Source organism: Motacilla alba, chromosome Z (genome assembly GCF_015832195.1).
Source record: "Motacilla alba alba isolate MOTALB_02 chromosome Z, Motacilla_alba_V1.0_pri, whole genome shotgun sequence".
Taxonomy (NCBI): Eukaryota; Metazoa; Chordata; class Aves; order Passeriformes; family Motacillidae; genus Motacilla; species Motacilla alba.
Genome location: NC_052046.1, coordinates 56,440,482 through 56,454,334, shown reverse-complemented (window position 1 = coordinate 56,454,334; position 13,853 = coordinate 56,440,482). Strand labels below are relative to the sequence as shown.

The following is a 13,853-nucleotide window of genomic DNA, read 5'->3' as shown; positions in this document are numbered from 1 at the left end:
CTTATTTTATATTTGCTATCTAAATTCAAAAGACCCTTTATTCACTCAACAGACCTTGACAGCTTTGTACATCTCAGTCTGGACAGGTTGTATAAGAGCTCTACGCTTAAGGTAGCATTTATAAACTAGAGATCAGGCCTTTTTTGATGATAATGCTCTGGTAAGTTTCATCTGAAGGTTCTTGATGTACAACTAGAATTCATCACTTGGTAGCACAAACATATGTGATTTATTCCTCTGAAGTGTAAATCCATTCCAGTCCATCCTAATAAACATTTCTACATGCTCTTTAAACCAGAACGTACTTCATTCCTCATTTTCTGGTTTTCTTCTCTCATTGTTTACTCATCAAGTACCAGATAAGAACATGTTAGAAGCAAAGAGACTGCAGCATCAGGGCAAATCTAAACATTCTTTGTTGCACTAGGCAGTGTGAGAATATACAGAAACAAAAGACATGAAACATTAGGATTAGTAATAAAATAACCGCAGAGTCTAAGTTGAATTTATCACAAGAAATTTCTTGTTTTACACATTACTTTGCAAGGTGTTTTAGAAACGTAACAAGATATGATTATTATACATTTCTCTGGCCATGAAGTGCTACATACAGCTGCTACCCCATGTGTATTAGAACAGATATATAACAATATTGCATCAGCTTTCTTTAAACATACATTTGCTTTCAATTTCTGTTAAAAACAGAAATTTATTCTTTATTGTGATGAATAAAAACTCACAAACCATAGTACAATGATCTTTCAACAGATTAAACATTTGATTGATATGCACAGACATAAGTTTTTTGTAATAGTTTCTAAGTAGGCAATTCTTAATCAAAGAGAAGCTTTGTCCCATAACCAGGCTAATTTATTATTGCTTACCTTAAAAAAAAATACATCTATTATCAGAAAGAACTAAATGACCTTTTGTCATAATGTAACTGTAAGCTCAGCCTTTCTTGCTTAAACTAACAAGTTGAATTTGCTTTTGTATATATTATAATTCCTACTATTATCAAGAGAGGCTATAGCATCATAGGTAAATGATCAGCTTTGCTTAGTTAAGTCTCAGCACAATATTCAAAATTCCCGTGGAGGATGAGCATGTGCAGTGAATATTATAAGCAACAGTTAAGACTAAATCAGAGCTGTATTTAAGGCCCAGTACAGAATACAGCAGATTAAAAAAAATTTTTAAAAAGCCACAGAGCCTTTGTCTGAACTCTTACACAGAAATTACTTAACTCAGGCATAATGTCCTAAATAATACTGCATCACAGATGCATTGTGTCAAGGAGACATGAACTTTTCTGCAATGTCTGGAAAACTAAGCATCTCTTGCAGCTCTGTGGAGATCCACCTTAACTGAAGGGTTACAAATGACTCTCACACATTTATACATCCACTGTTAACAACTTGGAAAAAAATGTTCGGAATAAAACTTAAAGTAAGAATTCTGATCAGTCAATCTTTCTATCAAAGTCTGGGACAGCAGCACAGAAAGGAGGCAAGCTCTAAATAGCACTTAATATTGGGTCCTCAAAACACTACAGAGGGTACTGGAAATTTGTGTGGATGAGCCTGTCCTCTGCAGGAGTGCAAAAAAGCCAACCCCAAAAGAAACACAGTATAACATGCACAGGGAACTAATATCTTGGGAAGGCTGAACTGAAGAAAATATTTTTTTACTCTCTCTTCAGTCAGTAACATCACCCATGGAAAAAGTACACCGCTTCTTGAAGCTTTGTACTAAACCTTGAAAAAATTAGTTTCTAAGGAAGATCCTTGTTCATTTTTTGTTAGTTTTGATTTCTATCTCAAATCGCCTCTACAATATTAGCTGTAAGACACTCCCCACAAAAACAAGATATAAGAGACTACATCATGCTCCGCCCTGAGAGTCTGTAGTCCCAGTTATAACTCTTCTGAAGTGAAGTACTCTTTGGAACACAAATTACAGAAGTTTTACTGGCAATTGTTCCCATCACCTTCTACAGAAAAATGAAGCAGACTCCAAACCAATAATCAGATTAAACCAAAATAATCCTAAACTGAACATATAATGCCCACAGGTGCATCAAAAGTATTTTCTGAAAATATATGAGTTTATGCTCACTACAGTTTACAATCAGATATATAAAAATGGGTAAATCATTCGAGAAGTCATTTGACAGCATATGCTAATCTCTGTTTTGAGGTTTAGCTACAGTCAACTGAATATATTTTAAAATAAACATGCATATTTTATCAGTAATTCAGTGTCTCAGGTATTTAAGTTTCAAACTTAAGTTATTGTGTAAAATTATACACATATAAATTACAGATTTACAATAGGCACAAATTCAAACCAACAAAGAAAGACTTTGGATCAGGTTTCCATTTTGAAAAACCCATTATGTTTCTTTAGCTAATATTTTTAAACTCTTACTTATCCTGTAAATATACCATTCAATTACAGAATTATAAGCAATTAAATGACGCCGTTATTTATACGTCATAGAAGAAAGCTGTGTTCTCAGTAACCTGAGAAGAACTGCTATAGCATTTAGATCATATTGACAGTTCAATTAGAAACTTCAGTTACTCATTTATTGAGGACACATTTTTCACCTATTTCTTTCATCTTGGTTTTGCTTGGGTGGTAGTTGAGGGCAGCGAATCACATACATGAGCATAGGTACTATGAATTTACTGTGCAGAAGTAAACCTACTGGACATGGATAAAATATGGAAGAGGGAAGTTTTGCAATAGCTAGTGAAAGAAGAGTAATTTGGTGTATACTTAAATAAAAATAAAATATATTTTTATTGTTAAGAACAGACAGCTAGAATCTGTGTATCTAAATAAATGGGAAATTCAATTTGATACTGCTGTTTGCATAGAAGCATGAAAAGAAAGATGCACTTATAAGTATCTCAATTTTACAACACATTTTTGGTAGAAATTAGACTAGAATATGCACATTTTCTTAACAGCAAGTTTAAAAGTGGATTCACTTCTTGATGCACAATCAACTTCTGTTAATATGAATGCTAACTCATTGTTAGGAAAATATATAAATCCACCAATATTTTATTTGCTTTGGTTGGGATCCAAGAACAGAGAATACCAACTAGGGTGCTAGTCTACAAGTACTAAATGATCACTTAAAAAAGGGAAAGAACAATCCTTTCTCCAGATCCATGACAGGGAAGATGGGACACAATCAGTTTCAGTTGTGTCGAGAACTATTTGGGGTAGGCATCAGGCAAGATTTCCCAGTCTTTTCTCACTGGGGAAGACATCCTGTGTAAGTTCCAAAATGACTGTTCTCAGTGCTTTTTTGTTGTTGTTGTTATTAAACAGGTGAAATAAATCTGTCAGGATCAACTTAAGACAGCTGATTCTACTTTAGAACAAGCACATAATGTCCTCTGTAGCTCTGCTTTTGTATAAGTGAAAAATATCCCCTATATGCACTTCTTTGACTGAAATAGACCTGCAAAGACATTATAACTGTAGCCTTGCTCAGCTTCATCTGAAGCCCTCCTTAGCTTCATCTGACAGAGTAAAAATATTGCACTTCACACAGGTTTTGTTCCCAAAATGAAATCAAGTCAAAAATTACTAATTCTTTCCTCTGGACAAAAATTTCAGAATATGGTACGCCAAAAAAATGTGGGTAAGGTTATCTGCAGACATTGCATTTTTGTTCCAGAGGGAAAAAAAGTCTCAAGTGCACTGCAGAAAATAAAACTTTCAAAAATGCAGAAATGATCACCAGTTTCACTGCATAACCTGCATCTGTTCTTATATAAAAAAAATAAAGTATTTTCATTAAACTCTATTGCACCATCACCTTTTTTTTTAAAAAATATCCCCCATTCAAGTCAAAGATTAAATTATTTTTATCAACAAAATATAAGGTCTTCTTTAACAGCATGTAGATACAGTATAGGCGCTATACAGAAAAAGTCAAAGAATGATATCAAATCAGAAGTGACAGAAAACAATCATCATGTTCTTCTCTATGATTAAAAAAAGATTGAAAAAAGATTGTGTAGGCTATTTATTGTATGCATGAAAAACATCCCTCCTCATTCAAGGTGTTGAAGCAGGTGACACCTTCAAGCTGTCAAGCGCTGCATGAATTCTGAAGTGCAACCTGGACTCCATAGAGTATTCCTTGTAGTTGTTTCTGCAAAACAGACAACTTATTTTAAGACAAAGATCTTTGGATTGAATTGTTTATATTTCATATGTTTGTAAGTTAACAGTCTTTATTCCTTCAACAGGAAACGGAGACCGACACACAGATGAGTTATGAGACATTTAAAACTACATCCACAAATTGAGCGAAGAAAACTTAGACCAGTACTAAAATTAAATGTCCTGATAAACTGAACCCATGTCTTAGCATCTCTTTCACTTACTTTGATCCTTTTAACAGCCCTCCCAATTACTGAAATTTGCTGTGAAAAGACAAGCCAAAATACTACAGAAAAGGGTGTTAGTAGAACATGTATGCTTCAAGTCAGAACGCAATCCAGCCAGAGTAATAAACATCATATGTACAGAAATCGTATTCTGTAAATCCCATCTCCCCAAAACAAACAAACAAACAAACAAAACCCCATGGGGGGAGACACTATTACAAGACTGGGCTACTCTGTAAACACAAGGGGCATTCTATCTTATACTACAATCTACAGATGATACGAATATGCTGCCCTACAATAAATTAAACTCTCAACTGGTCTTCTGCAATGCCATGTGAAAGGAAAAAGGACTGTAGTCAGACAGGTGTACTGGCTTTTGACCTTCTCTTATGAACACCTTTAGAGGAACTGTAATTCCCACAGCTGCCCTCTGGGACAGAATGGTATATATCCCTTCCCTGGACTCTCCAGCTTCATCCTATGCATGCAGTGGACCCTCAGCATCTCTGAAGCCCATAAAAGAAGTAAACATTTTCCCTTCATACTGTGTCTTATTTGAATGTCTACTCCACTGTGTCTGAAGAATAGTTTCATGAAACTGTAAAATTCAACTATATTGGACAAGTCCTGCAAATCAAGAACAGAGATTTATAATTACTTGGATTTTGCAAGGAAGCTGTCAGGAAGAAAACCCAAGTGTCCTCAATGCTGCAAATACATAGTTATTCTTAATTTACAAGGTAACAAAAAAAAATTCCACTTACTTTGCAGTTTCTATGTATCTTATTGCTTTTTCTGTCTCATCCTGCTGTTTGTACAGAAGACCCAATTCATACAGTGTGAATGGCACCAAGTAACTATCATATTTTATTTGCTTCTCACTAGAAAACCAGAAAAATACAGAAATGGTTACTTACAACCCTGTCTTGACTGACCAGTTAACTTTAAAAGCAATCACTGCCTATAACAGCACATAGCCAGAAAAAACATTCTGAAGCCTTTTTTACAGGTTAATAATACACATTAATAATACAGGTTAATAATACACATTGATAAACAGTCTTAAAGCACCATAGCAGTCCAACACATGTAAAAAATAAACTTGAACAAACATGTAGGTACTTCATGCACCAGAAAACTTTTACTCTCACCCACACAAAACATACACTTTATGAAGAACTGTTGTCTTTGGATTTTTTTAAAATACCTCATCTATAAAAGCCTGCCCACTGCCAACTCCCTTTGGAAAAAGATGTTTCAGAAATAGTGTTCCTTTAACTTGAAACTAATCAAACCCCTCTGCCCTGTAACTTGCAATGTGCTTGACTAAACTCACATAGGATCTTAGAAACAAGAGACAGAACAAGATGGCAAAAAAAACAAGAGAAAAGAAAAAGAGAATAGAAAGAGAAAACAAAGAAACAAGAGAAAACAAGATGGCAAGAGAACTAAAACACACATAATTCTCAATAACAAATTTTATCATTAATTTTCCTAAATCACTTTTTAGAAACATTGCACAAGTAAATATGTTTCTTCAGCCCAAATACCTAAAAACTTACAAGAAGTTTTCAACTACAATCAGTACCTGACTCATGTTTTATATAGAAAAGCTACGGTATGGAGCTGACACCTGAAAATCCATAACACAGGAGAAACCAGTCTTCAACTGAAACGTGAAACAACAACTTCTCATCTACGTGGGGAAGCGTTAACTACTCAAGTACTAAATATTGAATTAAAAAAAATAAACCAAACAAATAGTAAACCTATCTATATTGTCCATACTTACAAGTACCTCTGCAAATACAATTCCAAATGTAATTGGGTATGTTACCTGGCAATTTGATTTATTCAGCCTCAAACACCACATATATATAGCTACAGTAAGCATTAAATTGCTACAGAAAAATACAAGCAAAGTCTTCTGGTTTTCTAAGACTTTCAGAAGTACTTCAATTCCAGGTCTTTAACATGATGGTTAATTATTCAAAATTCTAACAAGACAGCTGCAACAGGAATATCAGAAATGTCACCAAAAGCTAGAAAATCTATTTCTGTTTTTTACCTTTGAATTACTTTACTGAAACATAATTCAGCTTGCATGAGTCTTCCCAAGTGTTTCAGACAGAGGCCTTTCAGTAGCTGCAACATGCACACATCATCCACATAGTATTCACTGTGATCTATCAGTAAAGGTGAGATATGTCAAACAATTTGAAAACATCATGAAAAGGAAAATTAGATTTTCAATAGGGAATAGGTATTCAGATGCAGGATGTTGTTTCTCATGTTCTATACCTCAAAATGTACATAACCTTCAGGCATGATTTAAAATACTGTTTACTAAAGAAGATGTGTCCATGACATTCTTATCTTTCTCTTAAAAGACAGGCAAAGAAGAAATAAGAAACTAAAACATCCAACAAATAGGCATAAAGTTCATTAACTGAAGATTAAACAGTCATTAATTAAATACATTACATTACATAAACAGTCATTAATTAAAGATTTCTTACTTGCCATAGCTAAAACTAGAGTGAGACAGAAACCATCATGTTATCTTAACAGCTTCCCCTGTTACAGAGCACTGGCAGACCTCCAGTAGCACCAGTAGCATAAAAAAACCTGTAAAACCACACCATGACTCTCTTACAGAACTCTTCAGAAGCATCATTCTGCAGTACAAATTCAAGAAACCATGTTTACTGGTATTTTTATAATCTCTAATGTTTGAGAAACCTCAGTAGTAGTGTATAATATTTGAAAGATATTTGAAAATAAGTAATAGTGTATATTATTTGAAAAACTTTATTGAAAGTCTTATGTTCAATAGGACTAAAAATACCAGATGAAAGAGGGTGTTTGAATCAATTCAAAATTTATTTAACAAGTGTGATCCTTTTTAGTTCCCTTAGTTTGTAGCATTTGCTGGGTATAAGGAAGGAAAAGAAAGGAAAGAAAACACATATGGATAGACAGATGGCACTACATACATTAACAATTCAGGAAGCAAAACACTCTCCCTTCAGATCATGTTGTTTACAACTAATTACCAGCTCTCTAAGGTCACATTAATTTTTTCCTTAATATTCTGCCAAAGAAATCCTACATAAACAGTTCTGAAACATGCAAGACTCATGCATTTTAGGATTCCGCAAAGCGCTTTGCCACCATGTTCAACCTTATTTCTGTCTGTGTTTAAACCCAGAAAGTCTTGATAGATTGTAACTGACAGACTGCGCTTTTAGTGATAGTAGAAGTGCAGCGCATGAGCACTTTGCATTCTCTCTAGCCTCTTTTGCTAGGCTAAGGTGATAGATTCTGTGACTGTCTCCTGAAGGACTCATTAATTGAAATTACTGGGAGAATGCACTGATGTCAGTAAGGGCTCACCAGTCTTTAACAACTTCAACTAGTACTCTTATTTCCCAAAAGAGCAGAAGCTAAAACATTAGCACTACATGCACAAACAACAAATGCACAGGCCAATTTAACACAGATAACCTTGCAATAAATGTGGGACAACCATTTTTGCAGCTGCAGTGGTCTACACCAAAGGAAGTATCATTACCAGGATAAAAAAACAAGCAAAAAATGATTTTTTTCTTTCAGTTAAACATTCTCTTTTTATATACTGGAAATGAAAAAAAAAGATTCCCAGAAATCCTGTGGGGGAAAAAAAAAAACCCCATCTCTAACATCTTCCATTTGTTCCTTCCACCATCTCTATTTTCAGGGCAATACAACATAAAATTACTTTCAATCCTTGAGAGATTCCATGCTGTGCCTGTTCATGTGAAGCAAATGAAGTAAAAACAGTTCTATGAAGTCTCAATCCCGAAGTGACCTTTGTGTATAATCAACACCCTTTTTTCACAGCACCTTAACAATCCTTTTATATTACTACCACTAAAAACTGTCTAATAAAATTATATTGTAGCCCTGTCATACTCTGCTAGCAGTCTTAATCTCTTTTACTTTTTTAGGAATTCAGCAGCAACTCTGGTAATCAGAGTCTTTATTTTCACTGAATCTGTATCTTTAAAAACAGATCGAGATCACATATGTGAAGTCCAGAATAAAATTACATCTGACTGAACTTATTACTAAAAAAACAACACAGAAAGTACATATACTTCCAGACTATATCCTGTTTGCAAACAGTGAATTTCCATAAGAAAAAACACAGTGGTTTTATCTCCAGTGCTTTAATTTTGGTACCTTGTACATTTTTACTCAGGGATTTGATGGAAAATTTACTTCACTGTTACAACTGAGGAGCACTTCTATTACAAATCTCTGCACAATACAGCACTAGATTTCCAACAGGTTCTGTCAGAACCCTCTATTGTGGAGCTCATGGGAATTACTTTATTTGCAAGTATCTTGCACATCACTACACTTTTGTTTCAATATTACAACAAGAAAAAAGGGAAATGCTTGAGATTTAAGAGGCACACTATTGATTCTGCAGAAAAGTGAAGAGCAACACAGAAAATAAAGGAACCTCACTCAAACATGGCCATGCAGGTTACTCTCATTTGGTTTATTGTATCATCCAGATTTGACCATTATAAATTTCTTGCACGTCCCTGTATAATTTCTTATGCATTGCCTCAATTAACACTGTAAATCATAGTTAGATATATACTATGTTTCAGAATTGCTGTTTTAACCACTGCTAAATTGTTCATAAGTGTGACTAGAATCTGGGCTCAATAGAAATTATTTTCATGAACTATCATTTAAAAAGATTCACATGCAAGATAGTAATATTTATTCTAGAAAAACTCAAAAGAGAATTCTCCCCAAAAATTTATGACAGGTAAAAGAACCATCCTGATAAAACCTGACAAAAGTCAAGTGCTTGTGCAGTAAACCAGTTGTAAATGAATAAATGAATTTAAATTTAAATTTATGGGTAAATTATGGGCTCATTCTCTAAACGTTACTCCAAGATGTAAAATCATGCTCAAAGTTTATTTGTTAAGTATGTTTAATTTTACAACTAGCAAACATGTTTTATTTTTGCCAGAGAGCAAAACAAAAAAAAAGACTCATTCATGCATTGCACTTCATCGTATCTTTAATACTTTGACATATTCTATGCAACATGTGTCCTATGTAATAAAGTGTGATATAAATTGGTTCAGAAAAACTATTTTTCAGACATTTAAGACATTAGCAGATTATGGTCCAAGAACACTCTCAAAGAGGAGAAAAACTAAGCTAGACCAGTTGTGTTCTGTAACTAATAACCTCACATCCCTGAGTTTTCTGTATTTGTCTGCAGCATCAATCACGCTGCATAAAGAACATATTGAAGAACCACTCCTAACTTTCACGAGGCTCCAAAACTTGCATACTTGGACTTAATTAGAACATTGTCAAAGCCAATACTCACTTTGCAGAATACCAGAAGACAAGAGCATAGAAAAATGTCAGCAATTCTTATACGATTATTAATTCCAACTTAATTGATCACTTACTAGTTTCATTTTGTAGAGCAGTTTCTTCTTTTTCAATTGTTACCAGTAAGTTTTCAGTGAGGTCTGCTCTTTTGCCCACAATTGCAAATCCATTCCAGACATACATCATTTCCTGATTAAAAAAACACAAAACCAACCAACCAACCAAAAGAAAAAGGTGAGAAAAACTCATGGAATTGCATAAATACTTAACTAAAGAGTGCCTCTGAAAAGGCTACTGTGGAACATTTTTGAGTACATAAAAATGTACTCAAGCTTGTTTTGGTACCACACATCTATGAATAGGAAAGGAAAAATTACACTGAACGTGTGTAGACCAAGTTAAACTGGGTTTCTAAGAATGAGTGTTTTGATGCCTTTTTAATGGATTCTACCATCATGTATTTTCACAGATCTTCAGAAATTAAACTGAACAGATTTTATCTGGACAGTTTACCATCACCCACATAACACATCAGCAAAACTAGATGCTTTAGATTCAACTTGTGGCCCCTGGTGCCTAACCTAAAGAAGGAGATAAAAGTAGTTTCTTTCTAAAGGATGATAAGTAAATTTGGAGTGTATTTGAGTGTGTGCTCGGATATACACTATACTTACACACAAGTATTCACCCAAAAAGATGCTCTTGTTATATATATATATATATATATACACACACACACACACACGCATATACATAGATGCTCATGCCCTACTCAACAGACAATTACCTTCCATTCAGAGCAAAACTGGAGGTAGGTAGAACTTTCTGGATAAAAATGTGATTCCAGTAGGCACATCCAACATATGACTTTACTATAATTTCAACAAAATTTTGTTGGAAAAAAACCAAGGCAAATCCTGGAAACATATCTTCCCAGCTGCCTCAGTACAACAGTAAGCAATAAGCTTGTTTTGATACATTATCACATTGTAAAACTTGAGGAGACTGAGGGTTAATGCTAACCAACAAGGAGCTTTGCCAAGATCTTTACTCAGTCATTACAAACTTGAGTATCATTTGTTCTACCGTAATTGAAATTACACCTCTGAAATATGAAGCCTAATGTCATTCTAAAGCTGATACAATTCATTGGTGAAATATTTCCACTTGCATTTGTACTGTAAATATGTACGTTTTCAGACAGAGAAAAAAACTGGTTGTATCAAAATCTGAAACAGCGTTATTAACATCATCAACTACATCATGCCAGATTTGTTTCAGTTCTGTAGTCCTGTCTAACTTATACTTTCTGAAATAAACCATACACTATGTTTGGTTATGCATAGTCCATGATGAAAAAATTCCTAAATTAAAATAGAATGCTGGATTTGACAACAAGACCAAATATACATACTCACAACTTACAAGCACTCTGCTGTACAAGCCCAAGACAAATTTTACTTAGTCCTCTACATACAATTTAATATAGAATGAATTTTAGAACCAGTGGATTAATTTTCTTTGGACTCCTCTTTCTATATCAATGAGCTTTAACATAAGAAATTTCTTCTTGAATTAGGTTTTTCATGCACAGTAGTTGGTAAATTATGCATGTACAAAGATTTTAGCATACACATATGAAAACTATCACTGCTGTGCACATAGAAACAGACTGTGCAATATTAATGACTCTGACGTTAAATACGGAAAATTAGAATAGCATTCATAAAGTTACTTTAACTTCTGCTTGTTTCAATCAGACTCAATACAAGGGGAATAAAAAAACCACAACAAAAACTGACCACCACTCTTCATTTTCATAAGAAAAACAGAAAGTACTGAAGTACTCTTTAACTTCTAATGAATCTAGAAGACAAGGACGAAAATCCTGCCAACCTAAAGAACATTCATGCAGTTTTCTGTATGCTGAACTTTTCACATGAAAAATACGGCACTTGTTTCAGACTGCTGCTTAGTTGGTAGTATGATCCAGTTCCTTATACTTTTCACCAAAATCCCATTGTATTAATGTAGTACTTCTTTAAAAAATTTAAAATGCAGACATATAATACCTGACAATATTATTCCTTCCCTGTATAATGAACTATTCTGACTTCTTTTCTCTTTGAAAAGGATGAAAACAAAGCAAGAACAAATACCAAGGCAGGTAATATCAGCTTCACTGGTTGAGGACATGCATAGCGTCGAGCTTTCCTTACTGCAAATTTCTCAGTCGGGATAGATTTTCCTGCAATTCTCTGTTTTAGACCATCCACTTGTCTACAAGAAGGGAAAATGGAAAAAAAAAAAGTTGTTTATTGGTACTTTTTTTTAATCTCATTTCAATTAGAAACTTTTACTGTTTTCCTCTAAAATATAACATATTAAAATTGTTTTACATCATGGAGACCAGAGCTGTAGGATATATCTTTGCTGATAAAAGCAATTCTAATGCTAAAGGCAAAGATAAAAAACTGGAAAGTTTATGGTTATAAGAAAGAAATAAGTCATACAAGACAAAGACATGGGGGGAGAAAGAGTGCACATTCAGCTGCTTTATAAATGTTTACCTGAATAAAGACACTATATCCTCACCAGTCCTCTTCAAATCATCCTCTGGAAGCATACACAGAATTGCTGCCTTCTGGAATACATATATTGCCTATTTCAAAAAGAAACAGCAACAGATTACACATCTAATTTTCTGTGTTTAATCAATACAACAAAGACTAAAATCTCTCACCACAATTGCTGCAGCAAAGTGTTCTCATAATTCTCAGGCAGATATAATTATAAAAGTTTGGTATTCCCTTTCACACAGAGTTTATGCTGTAAGTTTATTTTTAATGTATTTATATTTTTATATTTGTCAGTCAGAAAGTTAAAGTTATCTCCTGCAAAGAACAGGAGAATTTATTATGCAAACCACTGTCAAAGAGATGAGGTTAAATGACTTAACTTCTCTAAAATCCATTACTGTTATTATATGATCTATTACATGTAGAGACATGCTTGCAAAAACAGAAGGAAATATCTGGGTACTCATTCAAGGAAAGTTTAATAACTGGGTTTTGCAGAAAAAAAAATCCATAATTCTATTAAAGACACTTGCACTTCATGTTGAATATATTATTCTCTTCCTCTTTTGCCAAGAATTCGATGTATACCCTTTTTCATTAAGATAATAAACCAGTAATCTATAGAGCAACAGATAATAATAATGCATAAAAAGGTTATTGGCACATTGTGCTTGGTTTATACTCTGAAAAACGTTTTTACAAGGAAAAGGTTATCTGATAGCCCAGCTTTACTGTGAGATCCTGTCCCCAGCAGCTTTTCTCATTTTGTGCCACAAAGCATCCGCTGAGTAGGGGTGTGTGTGTCTATAAACACCAAACACAGTTTCTTCAGCCAAGTTTTACTAGTGAACGTTAGAACTTGACTTGAGAGACAAGTTTATGGTTTTCCTATCCCTCCTCTTTCTCCCAACCCAGGTAAGCACCTCCATTTTCAGAGGGGCCAAAGCACTGTTGTTTCTGGTTCTGCTGCTTCAAAACATGAAATAAAAAGTCATCCTGAAGCACCCAGTTAAAATAGCTTGGTCCCATTGTGTCTTTGTTTATGAGTTTCTCAGAAAGGCAAACATTACACTTATTGTGCAAAATGAAAAGTAACTTTAACTGTACAGACCACTGGTATATCACAACAATGTCCACCTGTCCATTTACCTTAGACCACCTGCTCTCTTTGCTGAGCAGGTCTGCATATCGATATGCTTGAAGCCAGTCCTGCTGGAAGGTGTAGCACCACATCAGTTCCCAGTAACAGAGATGATGAATCTGTTTCCACTCTTGCTGGGCTGCTATGCAGTCTTGGAACCTCAATTGTGCCTACAAGTGAGTAGTTAAGGAAGAATGATGAAAACTGGCTCAATTACAGCTCCATGTGAGAGCAGTGTCTAGTTACAGGACATGATCTTACCTAGCACTCAAGTGGAAAACACCTGACAAGTAAAAT

At 34.3% G+C, this 13,853-nt stretch overlaps 1 protein-coding gene across 5 annotated transcripts in view; it reads right to left on the bottom strand.

Annotated features, from left to right (window-relative positions):
• Positions 1 to 206: 206 nt before the first annotated feature.
• Positions 207 to 13,853, bottom strand: part of TTC39B (tetratricopeptide repeat domain 39B) — a 73,699-nt gene continuing 60,052 nt past the window's right edge. For all 5 annotated transcript variants that reach the window (XM_038123985.1, XM_038123983.1, XM_038123984.1 and 2 more), the window contains 7 exons: positions 13,565 to 13,726; positions 12,407 to 12,498; positions 11,996 to 12,116; positions 9,914 to 10,025; positions 6,490 to 6,607; positions 5,186 to 5,302; positions 207 to 4,180 (listed from right to left, as the gene is read on the bottom strand). In XM_038123985.1, coding sequence (XP_037979913.1) covers positions 4,084 to 4,180; positions 5,186 to 5,302; positions 6,490 to 6,607; positions 9,914 to 10,025; positions 11,996 to 12,116; positions 12,407 to 12,498; positions 13,565 to 13,726 — 819 coding nt within the window. In that variant the 3' untranslated portion in view covers positions 207 to 4,083. The remainder of the gene's footprint in view (positions 4,181 to 5,185; positions 5,303 to 6,489; positions 6,608 to 9,913; positions 10,026 to 11,995; positions 12,117 to 12,406; positions 12,499 to 13,564; positions 13,727 to 13,853) is intronic.